The sequence below is a fragment of the Dioscorea cayenensis genome, chromosome 11, assembly GCF_009730915.1.
Source record: "Dioscorea cayenensis subsp. rotundata cultivar TDr96_F1 chromosome 11, TDr96_F1_v2_PseudoChromosome.rev07_lg8_w22 25.fasta, whole genome shotgun sequence".
In the NCBI taxonomy this organism is placed as follows: Eukaryota; Viridiplantae; Streptophyta; class Magnoliopsida; order Dioscoreales; family Dioscoreaceae; genus Dioscorea; species Dioscorea cayenensis.
Window position 1 is genome coordinate 11,804,989 of NC_052481.1, and position 18,291 is coordinate 11,823,279.

The 18,291-nt window shown below is 32.0% G+C and overlaps 1 protein-coding gene and 1 pseudogene across 1 annotated transcript; both read left to right on the top strand.

Annotated features, from left to right (window-relative positions):
• Positions 1-2,064: 2,064 nt before the first annotated feature.
• Positions 2,065-3,940, top strand: LOC120271474 (SKP1-like protein 11). Its single transcript, XM_039278151.1, has 2 exons — positions 2,065-2,327; positions 3,735-3,940. Exons 1-2 carry the CDS (start codon positions 2,088-2,090, stop codon positions 3,903-3,905), a joined length of 411 nt encoding a protein of 136 aa, XP_039134085.1. The 5' UTR covers positions 2,065-2,087; the 3' UTR covers positions 3,906-3,940.
• An 8,708-nt stretch (positions 3,941-12,648) lies between these two features.
• Positions 12,649-18,036, top strand: LOC120271612 (annotated as a pseudogene).
• Positions 18,037-18,291: the final 255 nt, after the last annotated feature.

Sequence of the window (18,291 nt, forward strand, 5' to 3'; positions counted from 1 at the left end):
TTCTAGGTTTTGCCATCATACCTTGCAATGATAGGAGTTGTCCATATATTTCCACTAGATAGGAGTTTGTCTCTATGGAGTTGTTAGCCAAAAAAGATTCAATGAGGTCTTTGACCAATCTGATGCGGGAAAAAAAGCTACAATAAGGAAAATATCTGGCACCGATCGAAGTCCACGAACGGATACAGGATCTAGCAACTCACCACCCTCTAGATCTACTTAAGGGATATATAGTTGAGAGGGTTCTCTACTCACTGGCCCGCAAAACCTGAGAGAAAAGAACAAGAAAGGGCCGCAACCTCCTGCTCTCTAGCCAAACAAAATACTTTCCTCTTTTTGGGATCCAAGTCAAGTATTAAAACACTTGGACCACCCCTCCAAGCATTGGGAAACTAAAAGATAAACAAAAGTATTAAACTAATACACACTTAGGAGATAATTAAAATTAAAAAGAGTGCTACAAAAATAGGAGGGAGATGAGATTTCCATGATTAGCAAACTAAAAGTTCCATGATTGGTTCTATCATCAGAAGACAAGGTTCAAATAATCTCCACAAAGCTTGGGTGAGCAAGAATCATGCAAACTTAGCACTCATTAAATACTAGCAAGGTTTTACATATCTCATACAAGGAATGGTCAAACAAAAGTAATTGAGCCTATACTAAGCTCCAAGGATTTCAACAACAATTTTGAACTATGATCTAGGAAAACAACAAGTATAAATGAGCAACTCTGAATTTACAGAAAGCCTTAAATAAAACTATAAACATGCTAAGGTTTCTAAAATAAGGAAGACTAATATGCTACTCATGACAAAACTTGTAAGGCAATTCACCTACAAATCAGCCAGACAACAAGCCTACCTCCAAAGCGATTGACTAGTTGACGGAGTTGGAAACCTCTCAACCTCAACCACGGCTACTGGGAGCTTGTCAACACTTTAGTCTTTCAAGGATCAAGTGGAGAAGAAGGAAACAATGTTAACACTTCAGTCCTTGAAGGATCAAGTGGAGAAAAAAGAAGCAATAGAGAGGAAGAAAGCAACGGAGTTAAAAGCTTGGTTATCAGAAGGCAATGATGTGATGGAAGCCTAGGAATTCCTCTTAGAATTTCTCATTACAACTAAGTTTTCAATGCAAGCTGACAAAGAGAAAGGGATTAAGGGAAAATCAAAAGTTATCAGCATCCTAAGCATTGCTAGTGTTGGGCGGGGTCCACAGTGGGTCTCAAGCCCTCCATCATATATATATATATATATATATTTGTTGTCCACTTTGCAAGCCAGTTCGCCATATGGTTTTTCTTAATTTTTATTTGAATTTTTTTATTTTTTACAAATTATGGATAAGCCACGTATGAAAAACATACACAAGCAGTGAGTTATTGTCTCCACATAACTATGCACTCACCGAGCTATAAGCTGAGGTTGGAATCACCTTATAAAACACAAACACCTTGCACAAGAAACCCGATGCCAATAGACCATGTGATCGTTGGTTAATTTAAAAATCTTTTTAATTAATTTATGTAATGTATAATATTAATTGTTTAGTAACAAGATTTCTCATGCCTAATCCCTATAATTTTTGGCATTTTAGTACCCTATAGTTTAAATCATTTGTAAATTTGCAAAATTTCTCAATAAAAATTATAACAAAAAAATGAGATTAACTTTAAATTAATCAGGAGAAAAAAAACCTTAAAATTTTAGAATTAAAATAATATGTATCAATATATAATCTAAAAACAATTTTACTTTTATTTTCAGACGCACTGGAAGACATCATGAAAGTCTTAATTATAGTATTATTTTAGTAAATCAAGTAATATATTTCAGCTTATGAATTATTATTTAATTTGTTTAATTATTTTCTATCCAAAATTTTTTTTTAAAATAAGAAATATTTTATTTGCGCGCTTGCTTCACAGTCTAACCTCCCACTATATAAACCCCTTCTCTAGCAACCAGCTCATTTCATTTCATTTCATTCTCTCTCTCTCTCTCTCTCTCTCTCTCTCTCTCTCTCTCGAATGAACAATGGAGCAGGCAAGGAAGGTGATGATCCACATTCGAAGCTCCGATGGAATGGAGTATCAAGTGGAGGAGCAGACGATGGTGCAGCAGTCTACGTTCGTCCAGGGATTGTTGAAGTCCCCCAACGTCAGAGAGAATGGGATCACGATTCCCAATGTCAATACCAACATTCTCGCCAAGGTTCTGAACTACTGTGAGAAGCACGCCGAGACCGCCGACAAGGTTGAGCTCGAAAGCTGGGATGCTAAGTTCGTTGATGTGGAGAGCCACATTCTCTACGATCTCATCATGGTGAGCGACGTCCTGTTTCTACTATTCTTATGTTTCATCTGGTTAATTTCTATTTTCTTGGTCTATGTTTCTTTTATCTGCCATGATTTCTTTCTTGCTTGTTAATGGTCCTGCTGGTATGACTCATTTGCTTCAGGACTTTGTTTTGTTCTTTCTCCTAGATTGTTTAATGCATTTACTTGTTTTCTTGCGATTCTTATGATGACTTTGGAGGTTTCTTGGCTGAATCTTGTGTTGTATTTTGGAGTAGATGATGATGATGATGATAATGTTAAATGTTAGAACAATGTATGTATTAATTAATTGTCTAAGAATCATCAGCATGTTTTCTTGTTTTTCATGTGATGAATTTCGAAGTTTCTTGGGTGAATATTGTGTTGTATTTTGAGTAAAATGATGATGATGATGATGATATTAAATGTTAGAACAATGTATGGATTAGTCACTGAAGAATTATCAGCATGTTTTCTTGTTACTCGTGATGAACTTAGAAGTTGCTTGGATGATTCTTGTGTGGTCTTCTAGTGTAGATAATGATAAATGTTAACTGTTAGTAATAGAGAACATGGAAGCAAGAACCAAGATATGAATGATATCAAACATAGTTTCTATTTTGACACTTCTACAGCAGATGGTCATTTCACTCTAAATTTTTGTTCAGGTAGCATGCAAAATAGTTTTCAAGTTATTTGTAACTCATCATGTTGGATTGGAATTATGCTCAGAATTCTTGCCTTGCTTTTCTTTTTCCTACCATTACAAGGCCATAATAGTTTCTCATGCTGTTTATACTGTTACGCTTAATTGCCTATTTGGTTTTGGACTCCCTTGAAGGCAAATTTTGCTGTGAAATTCTAGTCATTTTCAATATTTTTCAGAAATTGTCAGTGCACTCTCAATATTGTAGGTTGCAATTTACTTTCTTTCTTTGCTGCAATTAGTAGGTTATCATAAATTCTTTTATTGTAAATGTTGGATTACTATTAATTGCTTCTCTGTCTTGAATAGAAAGATTTTATGACTGAGAAAGGGTTTGTTATAAAGAATTAATGCAGTCCTTTCTTGCTATCTGACTGTATAAGTTTAGAATTTAGGACTTCGTAGATTTGGTGATCAAATCAGCCATGCATCCAGCTTTTCTCCGTATAGTTTCAAGTGAAGCATTCCTATTTCTGTGTGTGTGTGTGTCTGTTTTTAATTTATTTGTCACTAGAATTCTTCTAGGTCCATTCATTTTTTCAACTGTTGCTTTCACTAGATACTATTCCTTCAAGGCTGCATGTTCTTAGCTAGTCACGTCTTGTTTATATTGATGTTATAGTTTTAATCTTGATCAGCAGAAGCAGACATTTCATCCTTTAGACAGTTCTGTTCAGTTTTCAGCTAATATATTCATTATGCAATCAGGCTGCTGACACTCTTGGCATCAATAGTATCATGCACCTTTGCTGCAAAAAGGTTGCAGAATTGATCAAGGGGCTCACTGCCGATGAAATTAGGGGAAATTTCAACATCCAGAATAACTTCACCCCAGAAGTAGCAGAAGCAGTAAGGATGGAGAACCTGTGGGAATTTTAAAGAAGGTGGCAGTTGGTGTTGCGTTAATAAAAGAAAATTACTCACCTCATTTCATGTTGTTATGGAAGTGTTTGTACTCAATTACATACACATAATCTGTCTCATGATACACTGATCAACTGGTATGAACTCAAGACTACATTTCCCATTGGCATCAAATAGTTTTCACTGATACTCTGTTCAGAGTCTGTTGTTAATGGTTTTGATGATTCTCGTTGGTAACCTCATAATTGAAATTTTTCTTATCAATATAATTTCCTTAACAACATTTGTTTCTAATGGGCCTGTGCCTTTTCAATCTGATCCATTAATTCGAGTTATATGACCTTTCTCTTCTTTCAATTGAAGTTGATTGTCTTCTTTTATTGCATTTTCTTTCGTAGAATTGAAGCAATTTTTGTCTTTACTCTTAACGTACAACCCAAAGCTGGTCTTAAATAAAATGAGGCCCTAGGCAAGATATAATATAAAGTTAAAAATATTTTTATTAAATAAAAAATTACATAACAAAAATAAAAAAAAAATTATTATTAATAATAACAATAAATAAAATATTAACATGAACAAAAAATCTAGAAATTTGATATTCTTCTTTCGTCCATTGGTTAATTACCTGCAATGCAACCAAAAATTTAGTTAAAGTTCACTTTTCTTGCCTTCTTAGATGCAAAATTATTTATCAAATTTTGATATTTAAGTTGACATACTAAATTTTTCTCAATAGAAATAATGGTCAATCCATTTAATCTTTCTTGTGACATAGTTAACCGTAAAAATGATTTTATTAACTTTAATTTCGAAAAACTTCTTTCTACCAAAGCAACTGTAATAGGTATAGTAAATAATATTCTATAAGCAATCCAAGAATTTGAAAATGAGTTTGATTTTTGTATAACAATATGAGTTTGATTTTTGAAAATGAATTTGAAAATAATATTCTAGCGGTTATTTTATTTCCTTTTGAAAAACTTCTTTTAAAACCTTCAACTCATAAAATACCTCCAAACCATCAATATCAAAAGATGTGTCTTGTTTTAGAAAACCCTCAAGATTAATACAACATCTTTTCAATTGATTATCTTCTAACAACTTTAATTTTTCTAAATCATGTAAAAAACCAAAAACATCTTCATCTATTTTGAAATGTTCAAATCGACTCTCAAAAAAAGAAATAGCTTGATCAACTACACAAATAAAATAATTAATTCTAAAATTATCTTTAGGCAAATGTGTCACTTCATTAGTATCATTTTCCTCAAATTGTTTTTTTCTACGAATTACTCTTTTTTCACGAAACACGGGTTCTATATTCATTTGAGTTGCTATTTCTTTAGCTGAAATTAATGCTGCTACAAATCCATTTTCTCTATAATTTTTAAGAAATGTAAGAAGAGCTTTTAATTGATTAATAGCAACATCAATTTGCATATCTTTGGCTTGTAGTGTTTTGCTAACAACATTAACAACAACTAACAAATCATACCAAATAACCATGCCCAGGAAAAATTCAAAGTTTTCGAGCTCATATGAAGCCAAACAATTAGCTTCACTATTTGTTTTGGGATCAACACTGGCTTTTGCTAATTCACATAAAGCATCTCTTATTTCAGGATCTTGAAACCTAATTTTTTTAACACTTTCAATACCACTCTCCCAACAAGTTTGTGATAATGGTTTAATAGTTAAATTAGGAACATGATCTTTTAAAATTTTCCATTTTTTTGTGGAAGAGGAAAAAACCGAATAAATACGTTGTAAAACTCCAAAAAATGTAATAGCTTTTGGACAACAATTAGCCATATCAGAAAGTAACAAATTAAGTGAATGACAACCACATGGTGTAAAAAAAAGCTCTAGAATTGATATCAGGCAATCGTTTTGGTACCCCTTGATGTTTTCCTTTCATATTGGAGCCATTATCATATTCTTGTCCCCTTACATCATCAATATTAAGATCAAGATTTTTCACTATATTCATAAGCTCCTCAAAAAGCCCTTTCCCCGATGTAACTTCCACTTTTAAAAATTCTATAAAATATTCTTCTATTTTCACTGGAACCAATAAAAAATCTACACATCTTAATATGAGAGACATTTGTTCTTGATGACTTACATCAGGAGTACAATCAAGTATGAAAGAAAAATATTTTTCTTGCTTGATTTTATTCACAATTGTCGATTTTATTTCATTTGATAATAAATCAATCAATTCATTTTTAATTTTATGACCAAGATAATGATCATGTATTTCACCAACTTGAATGCGTCTAACATGCTCTTGCATTACTGGATCAAATTCTGGAATCATTTCAATAAGACTCAAAAAATTTCCGTTGCTATATCATAATTTTTTTTTCATTTGACCCTCGGAATGCCAAATTATTTTTTGCTAGAGTTTTGACAACTACAATAATTCTCAACAACACATTTCTCCTATGTTCTTTTTTTTGTTGATTTGATCTTGTAATTTTTTATCAATTGTTTTTTTCCTTTTGTAATCATACCTCCAATTCTATCCAAGTAGTCATATTAATAATATGTTCATTAGATGTTTCATATTGCTTGAGTTTGGCACTATGATTTTTCCAATTATTACACCAATCATTAAGTAATTGAGAACTTAAATGTGAATTTGAAAACAACTTGCAACAAAAGCAAAATACTTTGTCTAATTTCCTTGAATAAATAAGCCATTTTCTATCATGACTTTCTCTCCATTTGGCAATTTTCTAGTGTAATGTATAATGGAAAAGTGTGGACAATTCTCATCTTTCGAAAAATCTAAATTGTTAGTTGTATCCCTAATAGGTCCTCGTTCAACAATTAAATCTCTCAAGTTAGAATTGACATTTTTTCAATTTCCTGGATCATATAAATCTAATTCCACTTGTGAAGATATTTCATTTTGACATTCTTTATTTTCCATATGAAATGTAGTTTCTTCATTCTTTTCACTAGAAAGTGAAAGACTCTCAATATTGTCACTGGTGTGAGGATTTTGTTCATTGCACGTTTCATCTACTTCCAACACATTACAGTGAATAGATTTATTTTCTAAATGTTCATTACATGTAATATTTTGTTTACTACTCGAAAATTTTTTTTCAAGAGCACCTTTTTGAGATTGAATTAACTCATCTACTCTTTTTGTGTTTCTCATATCCGATTCATATTTTCTAGTAGACATTCTATTTAAAAAAAACAAACAATACATGATAATATTATATAAAATGGGAAAAAACACCTGATTAAAGTAGTGATCTTTTCCATGTTTCCAGGATTCCACAATTCCACGACCACTATAAGAAAATAAAAATAAAATCAATCAACTACTTAATGTAGTAAAAATAAGAAACAATGTATTTAAATTATAAAAAAAATATCAAAATAAAATTGAAACCATGCCTCTTTTCCTTGTAAACAATTAGGAATGGGGGTGGGGTGGGGAATCCCCTGCTCCCGCTGGGCCCCGCCTGACGGGCGGATTCCCTGAACATCCCCAGCGGGCGGGAGCGGGGAAAAAATTCCTCCCCGCCTAAGCGGGGCCAGGGCGGGGGCGGGAATGGTCTCCCGCCCGCTCCCTGGGATTCCCCAAAAAGAATATATTATATATTTTTAATATATTTATTAAAGATTATTTCAACATTAACATAATATTATATATATATATATAATCAATAAATATTTATTTGTTAATATTTTTAGTTATTATTATGGAACTCACAATTATTTCATACAACTTATTAACTATTTAAATTTATATATTTCATTAAAACATATTTATTTAATAAAATCTTAAATTATTTTAATAAAATTATTATATAATATATCTACAAAATTAAAATTCAAACTTCTAATTTTCAAATTTCTAATATTCATAAAAACTAATTATTTATTTAATTTAAATGAATTGGATAATTAGGTAATTGTAATTTGTCTAGATTTTTTTTATTCAAATATCCATGTGTTGCTACATATAAGCATTATATTTTTTTATTCAAATATCCATTTGTCTAGATTTTTTCATCATACATTATATTTTTTATTTTCAATTGTATATAGCATCTTTAGCATGTGTAACATAAATGCATTAAAAAAATATTATAGTTATTTATAGAAAAATTTTTATATTAATGTTTTTGGGCGTGGGCGGGGATTCCCGTGGGCGGGATCCCATGGGGAGTGAGCGGGGGAGAATTTTTTCCCGCGGGGAATTTTAACAGAGGAATCCCCGCCCCGTGGAGAGCTGGGATGGGACGGGGATCCCATTCCCCGCCCCGCCTCGCCCCACCCCCATTCCTATACATAATATCCTTACAATTTACGAATGAGAAAAGATGTTGATTGAGATTGAAATACTAAAAAAAGCAATATAGGAAATTTGTCACCAAATGAGAATGAGAGTTTTTGTGAAAAAAAGGGCATGTTTAACCCTTAGATAGATTTATATTTTAGGTTTAATTGCCGTACAGGTCCCTATAATGGTGTACTTTCTGCCTTTTTAGTCCTAATATTTTTAGGTACAATTAAATCCTCATATTTAGTCGAGTTGGGTCGTTCTAGTCCACGGCAATAATTTTAGGTACAATTAAGTCCTTGCAATTTTATACTTGCCCATCTACACTGTGGACTAGAATGACCCAACTCGACTAAATATGAGGACTTAATTGTGCCTAAAAATATTGCAAGGACTAAACGGGCAGAAAGTACACAATTACAGGGACTTGTACAACAATTAAACCTATATTTTATAGACTCATAGAGGTATTTTTTTTAAAAAAAAGGTAGAATGCTAGAAGCCTAAAAGGCATTCTAACGTTACAATCATAACGTTAAAATTACAATGATTCTAACAATAAGTTCATTATTCAATATCATAAAAGCTAAATTTATTACATATTGTATATTATCTTAAATTAATTAATTTTATGGTTTAAAAATATTAAATTTTCAAGATTATATTTATGTGCATAGATAATAGTAAATAAAAATTTTATTTAAAAAAAACTCTATAAAATTGTGAGTCCCAATATTTATTAATATTAATATAATCTTTATAGTTTTGGAAAAAAAAATAGTTAAGATTCTAAAGATTATAAATATAATTACATGGATATGATAATAATAAATATAATTTTAAATATAATTTTTTTTAAAATGTGGGTCCTAAAAAATTAGATTTTACGATAAATTAAGTTTAAAGTTAAAATATAAAATAAAATTTTCAAAACCATAACCACATAATTTATGTTAATTTGATAATAGTAAATGCAAATTTTACATAAGTTCAACAAAAAAGAAAAAAAACATGCATTGTGGAGCCCAAGAAAATTGTGAGTCCCAAAAAAATTATATTATCTTTATAGTTTTGAAACTAAAAGTAGTTAAGATTCACAAAATTATAATTATGTTGATATGATAATGATAAATAAAATTTTAAATATATTTTCAAAAACATGGGCCCTAAACAATTATTTATCATTAAAAAAATATATATGATTTTATGATTTAAAAAAAAATTAAAATTTTTAAAAACAATAAATTTATGGTTAAGATAATTTTTTTTTTTTTTTGGAAAATGAGGTTAGGATAATAGTAGATAAAACATTTTAAATATAATTTTTTTTAAAAAAAATTCCACATGGGGGCCCTCAAAAATTGTGTGGCCCTAGGCATAGGCCTTGGTGGCATATGCCTAGGGCAGACTCTGGTACAACCTATGAGACTCTTATTATCTTGTAAATCCTGAAAATTGTGATACTACACTGACCCAAATAGAAAGAAATTTAAGTGTAGAATTTGGTTTAGCATGTTATTATTTCAGATTTCATTGCCCAATGGTATTTTAGAGAAGCTGTAGTATAGCTTCAGTGGTGTGCAGTGGAGGACATTCTACAATGAAATTGTTAAAATTTAAATAAATGTTTTAAAAAAATGTTTTTAAAGAAAAAAATCACACACAAAAAAAAATAAAAATAAATAAGAAACTGTTAATTCTAGTGTATGACAAAGGTTTTGAAAAAAAATTTAAATAAAATTTACCAATTATATTTTTAGGTGCAAAATTAAATAAATAAATAAATTATATTGCTTTATTTTGGTTGTCATGAAATGCGAAAATAATAGTTGGTACACCCCGAAACCCCGCAATATTTTTTTAGGAAAAATTACTTGTATACCCCTGCAAAACCATGACACTACAAGGATGTTAAGCTATAATAGCATATACTAGTGGCAAAATTTAATATTAGCCTCATAGTTTTTTTAATTCTCTCTTTTCCAGCCATCGTAGTAAGCCCCTAGCCATTCTTGATTAAATTCTTTTAGTAGTGTTGTTTTTGGTAACTAAAACCATGACTTTTTCTCTATCCTTTGACTAGTTTGCCATGTCTTGTTTAATAGAATGTTAGCTCTTTTTATTTAGAAACCTTGGCATGTTGATGGCTAAATTCGGAGTTGTTCATGCTTGTTGTTCTCTTAGTTCATAGCTCAAAATTGTTGTTGAAATCCTTGGAGCTTAGTGTTAGCTCAAGGGCTTGTGCTTAACCATCCTTGTTTTGAGAAAGATTTGACCTTGGCATTAGTTTAATGAGTGTTAAGTTGCTTATTTCTTGCTCACCCAAGTTTGGTGGAGATTTTTGGACCTTATTTGAGGGTAGAACCAGCATGCTAAAAGCCATGCATATGGTGTATGTTTCCATGTATATATATATATACACACACACATATATTTTTTTTATATATGTGTTGGTTGTATAAGTAGATATATTTTTTTCATTTAGTTTGGTTCTACAACTTTTGTTGTTGGTGGAGTGTTTTTGTAATAGCATTATTGTGTTAATGTGTATGAAGACTAGAGCTTAGTTGTGAATCTGCAGAAATGTTTTTGTGTTAATGGTTTGCATTTTTTTTTTTTGTATTTATTAGTTTAGGCATTGTAAGAGAATGAGGGAAGTTTTGCAGTGGAATGTGTTTAGAATTGGATGGTGGAGATGTTCTCATCAAGTTAAAGTATTATTTCAAGGCAAATGTCAAATGAGTGGAGGTTAAACATTGGATCACTTTAAATTTAATCATGTTAATTATTTAAGCTTTTAGGGTGTGTTTTAAATCCCTGCATGAGTGCATGTAAGACAATTATTGTCATATATTTATTTATTTATTTTATTTTATTTTTATTTTCGGTTGCTCTCTAGAAAATGCTTAGGGTAATACTTGATGAGTGTTTAAACTTGCGATTAGAGTAATTTTGTTTTAACTATGGTAAATCGTTGGGTTTTAGGATCATTTTAGGGAGTGGCATTGGATCTGATTCTAGAACTTAAGCTAATATCAGGTAAGTAATCTATCGATATAATTTTTGCAAATATATTTATACATACTTCTTTATCATTTATCTTTTGAAATTTTTTTCAGAAAATATTATTTTTGTTAATTACTTAGTTATTTCTCTATAATTACTAGTTTGTGCACAAATGTGTTTTTCACCTTTTGATTAATTCATTTGGGAAATTATTTCCATTTTATTTAATTATTCATTTATATACTTATTTTTATTCTATTTTGGGAGAGTTATGGATAATCGTGAATAATTTAATGTTTTATTATTCTTTTCAAGCTATTCATTAAATTATATTTTTAGTTGTATTACCATTATATTTTATGGTTTGCTTTTTGAAAAGTTATTTCTAATTAAACTCGTTGGAACCATGGTCCCATTACTTTCAAATTATTATCTTTATATTTCCATTATTTAATTGACTTTGTATGCAGATACTTGAATTCAACCAAATGCTTTATTTGAAATTTTTCTTCCCTTTGACTTTTAGATTTAAATTTTTTATCCAATTATGGGATTGATTGTCTTAGTTGTCATATCTTATTATTATTCTCCAAAGCGGAAATCAGGTTATGGCTTGAAAATGGGTATATTCTTATACATATAATTTATTTTTATTTTAGTTTGAAAACTTGGAAAATATCTGTGAATATTCTATTTTCTTGGCTTTGAAATCTATCTGAATATTTCGGTCTCCAAATAAGCGATATGCAACCCTGTCAGTAAGGGGTTAAACCTTGACCTTGTCGACAAGAAATTTTGGAAAATGAGACTGCAGTTTCGCACCGTGTCCGTTCGGTAAAATAATCAACGGCCACCTAATATTCAATCTCGGGTCACCGAGGATAAATAAATGATCTCTGTTATTCTGGCTCGGGTCACCGAGAGTAAACAAATGACTTTTGACATCTATAGTGAATTTGGAGACATATACTTGAATCTGTTACTTTTTGGCTTTGCCCTTTTGATTTTGATTTTCTGCAAAAACTCAAATATTTGTCCTGCCTTGAAATTTCTGTATTTTTGAATCGTATTTCTGGGTTTTGAATTCCGGTAAATCTATTTGGAAATATCCTTTTATTAGAATATTTCACTTTGTATTTTGTTTAAATTTTGTTTTGAAGACCTATGCTCATTTCTGACGAATTATTATTCGTAGTTCTGAAATCTTGTTTTCTTTTGATTTCAGTTATCTTGAATAGCATTATTACTTGATAACTCTATCTCTGATGAATTATTTATTTTGTACTTGTCTAAACTCTGTTTAAACTTTGAATTATTCTTAATATCTAAAATCGAGTTTCATAAACCCTGTTGTTTTAAACAATTTCTGGATTATTTACTGGGCTAGTGAGCTCATGGATTTTTTTTAAATCCTTTTTAGATCAAAAGTGATAGACAGGCATGGATCTTGAAGGATTGTCTGTAGATGTTGTCTTGTCCTGTTGTCTTGTCCTGTTGTAAAGTTTGAGTTCTTGTTATTATCTATCCCTGTATTCTTGTATTTTGTATTTTGGACTTCTGTATTCCGATATTGTGTACTTTGTAGAGTTTGTAATCCTGTAACTCAGTTGGGTTATTATAGTTTTGCATGTCCTGAATCAGATTCTGAGGCCTTACAGGCTTATGGGGCTCACACCTTGTGGGTCTGCGGCCGTTTATCTGCTCACCGGGTCCGGTGAGCTGGGTTCGGGGCGTGACACCATCTCGGTAGGGTTTCAGTCAGATTCAGCGATAAAAAAGCTTGTGGAGGTGTTGTAATCTTTTTTCCGCCCAATTTTCATGTGGCTTCTTAATCCTGGAAATCTCACCGGAAACTCCTGTCGGCGTTACAGTAATCACCGGCTACCTCAGCGCCGGCAAGTCCACGGTGATCTTGCGATATCATTAATTTCTCTATTTGATCTTTAATTTAGAGCTTCTTATGATTAAATTTTGGTATTTTGGGGTTTACGTCTTGTTTTCCTGAGATTTTAAATGATTAGTTTGTTGAAATTTGAGCTCTAATAGTTGTTTGAATGGGTGATTTAGCGTTTACATGAAGTATTGATTCGATTTTTGTTGCAAAACTCTAATGTTAGGGTTTGTTTCCTTTTCCCTTACTGTGGAATTGAACTTCTTTGGATTTTCAAAGAAAATTTTGGAATTTAGAAGCAGTATAATATAATGAAAATGATTAGGTCTAGGAACGCATTGTATATTGAAAAGCTTGTGATAATGTAGTTCAAGAAATTTAGAACTGAATCCATGAATGATTTCTGAGTTACTGACTGGTGAATGTGGGGAACTTTTAGTTGGTTAGTTACATATTGACTGCAGAACATGGGAAGAAGATTGCAGTGATACTGAATGAGTTTGGGCCGAAGATTGGAGTTGAAAGGGCAATGATCAATGAGGGAGAGAACGGTGCACTTGTTGAGGAGTTGGATGAACATGCCAATGGGTGTGTCTACTGTACTGTTAAGCATAGCCTTGTTCAATCTTTGGAGTAGCTCGTGCAAAAGAAACAGAGGTCTCTTATTTTCTAATAAATCTAGTTATTGTTATTTCATCCACTGTTTGATTTGAGTATACATTTCAAAGCATAATGGAATGGTCTTGGTAGTGTTACAAGTTTGAAAAATATTGGATCACATTTGTTCAGTTTTCTGACTATAATTAAAAGGCATATGAGGAGTATAATCACGAGAATTGAATGGGATTGTGACATGTAGAGTTTTGGATTAGAGCTCATATTTCTTGGATATAGTTTTCATATTAAATTAATGACATAGGTTTTTTGCTTTATAGACTTGATCATATTTTGCTTCAGATGACGAGACTGGCTGATCCTGCTCCCATGGTATCAATTCTTTGGTTGGATGATCAGCTGGAATCATCAGTGAAACTTGACTCTATAATTACAGTGAGTTTTCTTCATCATATTGACCTATTTTTCATGCTTCCCTTGTCATTCCAGTGTAATCATGTTGACAGTGCCCTGAATTTACAAAATCCAATTGCGTCTCAAATTTTAGGTTGTTGATGCCAAAAATCTAAGCTTGAAGTTTGATGAGCATCGGAATTCCACTTCTTTTCCTGAAGCATTTCTTCAAATTGCATTCATAGTATCTCTCCTTTACTTTCCTTTCTCTGTTTAGGTTGTTTGTATGGTATTTAATACCATTCATTATTATAAGTCTTCTTATACATAATCTAGTGAGAGTGCCTTGCTGTTGATATGCTAGTATTCTACTTTCTTTATTGTATACAATATCTTTAATTACTATCGTTGAGTTGAACATGTGATAGCTCTTCATCACATCTTCAGGATGTTATTATTCTGAACAAGGTTGGCTTGGTTAATCAAGAGGATTGTGGATCTGCGGTCTCTGGTGTTATAGAAGACTTGGTGAAGAAAGTCCATAATATAAATTCACCAGCAACTATCATTCGTTCTGTCCGATGTCAAGTTGATTTAGATAAACTATTGGGTTGTCAGGCTTATGGCACTAATGTTAGTAGAACTCTCCCACGCATATTTTTTTTTCTTTTTTGTAATTGACGTTATATTTAAAATTTGTCTATTCATTCTTATCAGCATCTAGCTAGCCCGTTTGGAATCCCTGCTAGAAGATAGCAAATTTGTATCTGCCAAGAGTCGTCATGATCACAGTGTGCAAACATTATGCTTTTATGAACAAGAACCTGTGGACTTAACTAAGGTATTCTTTCCTTCATCTTTTAATGCTTTAATCTTGTGTACGTTGGACTTAACTAAGGTATTCTTTCCTACGTAGGAACATTTTTCACACACGGATAAGGTTTAGTTCTTTGTTATCTCTGAATGTTGTATTAGTCTCCAATTCTATGGCTTCATGTCACCAATGTTGCTAATATGAAAATATTTTTGTTGCAATTGATCAATAACGTTTCATTGAACTAGCATCAATTAATGTGCATGCCAAAACTATAGTCTGATGTATGCGATTTGCCTTGGCCTTCTTTTTAAGAGGTTCGCATTTGGCTTGAGGATCTTCATTGGGAGAAGAAAACCAACATGGATGTATATCGTTGTAAAGTGATTCTAAATATCCACAACTCTGATCAACTTCATACCTTGCACGTTTGAGCATTTTGAAATGCCTAAATCATGACAGATAACTACAGTTACCTATTGCCCATCTCCCAAGATGCACTAATCCTCATTGATTTCCAAATCTTGTGGTTTTTGACAATGATATACTATATGCATAAAGTACTAGGCTGAAAATATGGGCATTCTAAAACAACAGTTACTGTTACGAAATTAATATACTTGTAGGTTGTGGCCTCTATTGAGAAATTATAAGCTTGGACTTAACTTTGATGCTGTGTCTATTTTAACTTCCCTTGTCAAAGGCAATATATGATTTTAGTTTTTATGAGAAATAGAACAAAGTTTGGATCTGGTCTATTAGGTGAATGAATTGAGATTCTTCAATAATGGACACCAACAAATATAACACAGATGTTGTTCGCATTTCATTTTCCAACATGCAATCAACTTTGATATATGTAATGCCAACGACCTTCGGGTCTATTGGTATACGGGTCGCCGATAGAGCTCTCACCGAGTGGTGAGAGTTCAATTCTCGGCTGAGGGCACATTTCTGGGAGTTGTGAATAGTGGTTGTGTACGGGTGGTTCCAGCACCCACGTGAGCGCGGCCCCGTCCCCACTTGTTCTACCGAGGCTTGTGCACGTCCCTGGGTCTCTAGTGGGTTCGCCCCGCTCCTCTTTCCCAAAACTTTGATATATGTAATAGTCACTTTTTTTTCTTGGCATTGTCTACTAAACCCAATCACCTTAATTGATATGTGTTCAAGCATACAATCATTTTTTTAAAAGTAATAATAATAGTAATAATAAATTAACAATAAACAATCTAAATATCTGAACTGTCCCAGTTAGTGTTTTGATCAGGATTTATATTTCATTCTATTGGTCTTGTGAACGTTTATTGCCCAAATGTTGTAGGTTTGTTTGGTCTCCTTTTCTGCATTAGTTTTTTGAATTTTTAAGCTTTTTCCTTAATGAGTTTGCATAACTAAATTCTTGCACATTCAATTATGAGGGATGTATTCTATGACATCCCAGATACTAGAGGATTTGGTTGAGTTTTCATGCAAACTGTTAACACGAAGACCAGACTAAGCTAAATTTGGGAAATTATGGAGGTTATCTGTTGATTAGCATATAGCTTTCTCCATGTTAATTTAACTACTTTGCTAGAGATTAGATTAGCATAATTTGTGTGAAAATGGGTGAAATTACCGGTGAGAATTCTGGGAAATCATTTTGACCTAAACAGACACAATTTCAGCCTTTAGCAGGCAGTTCGAGAAGTATATAAGGTTTTACCTGCTCGAAAATGGCTTCAAATAGAGAAGCAATTGAACAAGATCGTCGTTATAGGAAAAGCTAGAACCCAGAAATCCTACTGTTTTGATCACATCTTAATTGTCATCGAGTCACCAGCGACCCTTTGTTCTTGTTGTTTTTCAGGTCGAGATCTGAATGAGGAGATTCTCACCCATACTTTCAGAGCCTGCACAATACTGTCATAACCAACATCATTCATGGTTCACTCGCATATCCAACTAATTAATTTCAACTAATTTCAACTCAACAATTAATACCAGCATCATTCAATCAGCTGTTTTCTGGTGATAATGCAAGTGCATTTTATTTTTTTGTTATTCCATGCAGGCTCCATTCCATCAGCAACTGCTTTTTTAAATGAGCCTAGTTCGTAAAGGAGACATCACTTGCATACACTCGCTAGAAAAATAAAAGATGCTGTGTTCCTCTCATCTTTTATGGTTGATGAGTAAGCTAGCTCCAAAAGGACAAATACCAATAGTATATTTTGATTTTTTCTTCAGAGGATATGTATATTAAATATTTTTTTATTTTACATTTTAATTTTGTATATAAAAAAAAATTGTACATAAATGTTCATAATTTTATTTTTAATTTTTCATTTACATGAATGTTGTGTATGAATATAATGATTTGTGGATGCTAATTTTTAGTTAAATGTCTCAAAATTAATAGCAAATATAAATATTTAGAGTTTGTTTGAATATTATAGGATTGGGTTTCCATTTTGAAGCCTGTAGCAGTGGATAAATCCGCCGCTATAGGCCATATATCAATTGTTGTTAATCCGCCGCTATAACTGCACATATCTTATACCGACTGAGGTTTTAGCTGCAAATTTTGCATCCACTGCAATTGGTCTATAGCGGCAGAAATACTACTTATAAAGGCTAAAAAAAATCCACCGTTATAGATTATGTTTCTTGTAGTGTGAAATTGCTTAAATACCCCCATAAAAATACTATTTGCTTGAATATCCCCATAAAACTAACTTTTTACTTATATATCCCTTAGTTACTGTTAGCCACTGTTACGGTTTATGAAATTAAACATAGTTCCCGCTTAACCCAACTTAACAAAATTACCAAATTACCCTTAACATCAACCAATCACTCAAAAAATTCCCTTCTCACCAATCCCTTCAAGCCACGCCATCTCACTTGACGGCTCTTTTAAATCGGCGTCAGAGACGTCTACGCTGTCCTCGGAGGTTTCAACCTAACTCTACTGGACTATCTCAACGGCGGCTACGCCCGACGTCGTGGCATCTGTGCATGTGCCGTTACCTTCATTGTTAGAGGTCTTAGTGTGATCAACGCCGTCGCCAGAGCTTACTCGGAGAACCTCCCAATCATGTTCATCGCCGGCGGGCCAAACACCAACGACTAATGTATTAATTGGATCCTTCACCAAACGAAAAATATGAATTTAATCAAAAATTCATGATTTTTTAATAATTTTTAAAAATAATTAAAGTTTATATAAAAAAATTACATTGGTTATCTATAATTTAAATAATTTAAAGTCTATAAAATATAACAAGAAAATTTGATGGGTATATTAACAAACCCATAATGGTCATTTATTAAACGAAATGAGTAATGTCGACAAAATAAGAAAAAAAAATTTAGAAGGGTATATAAG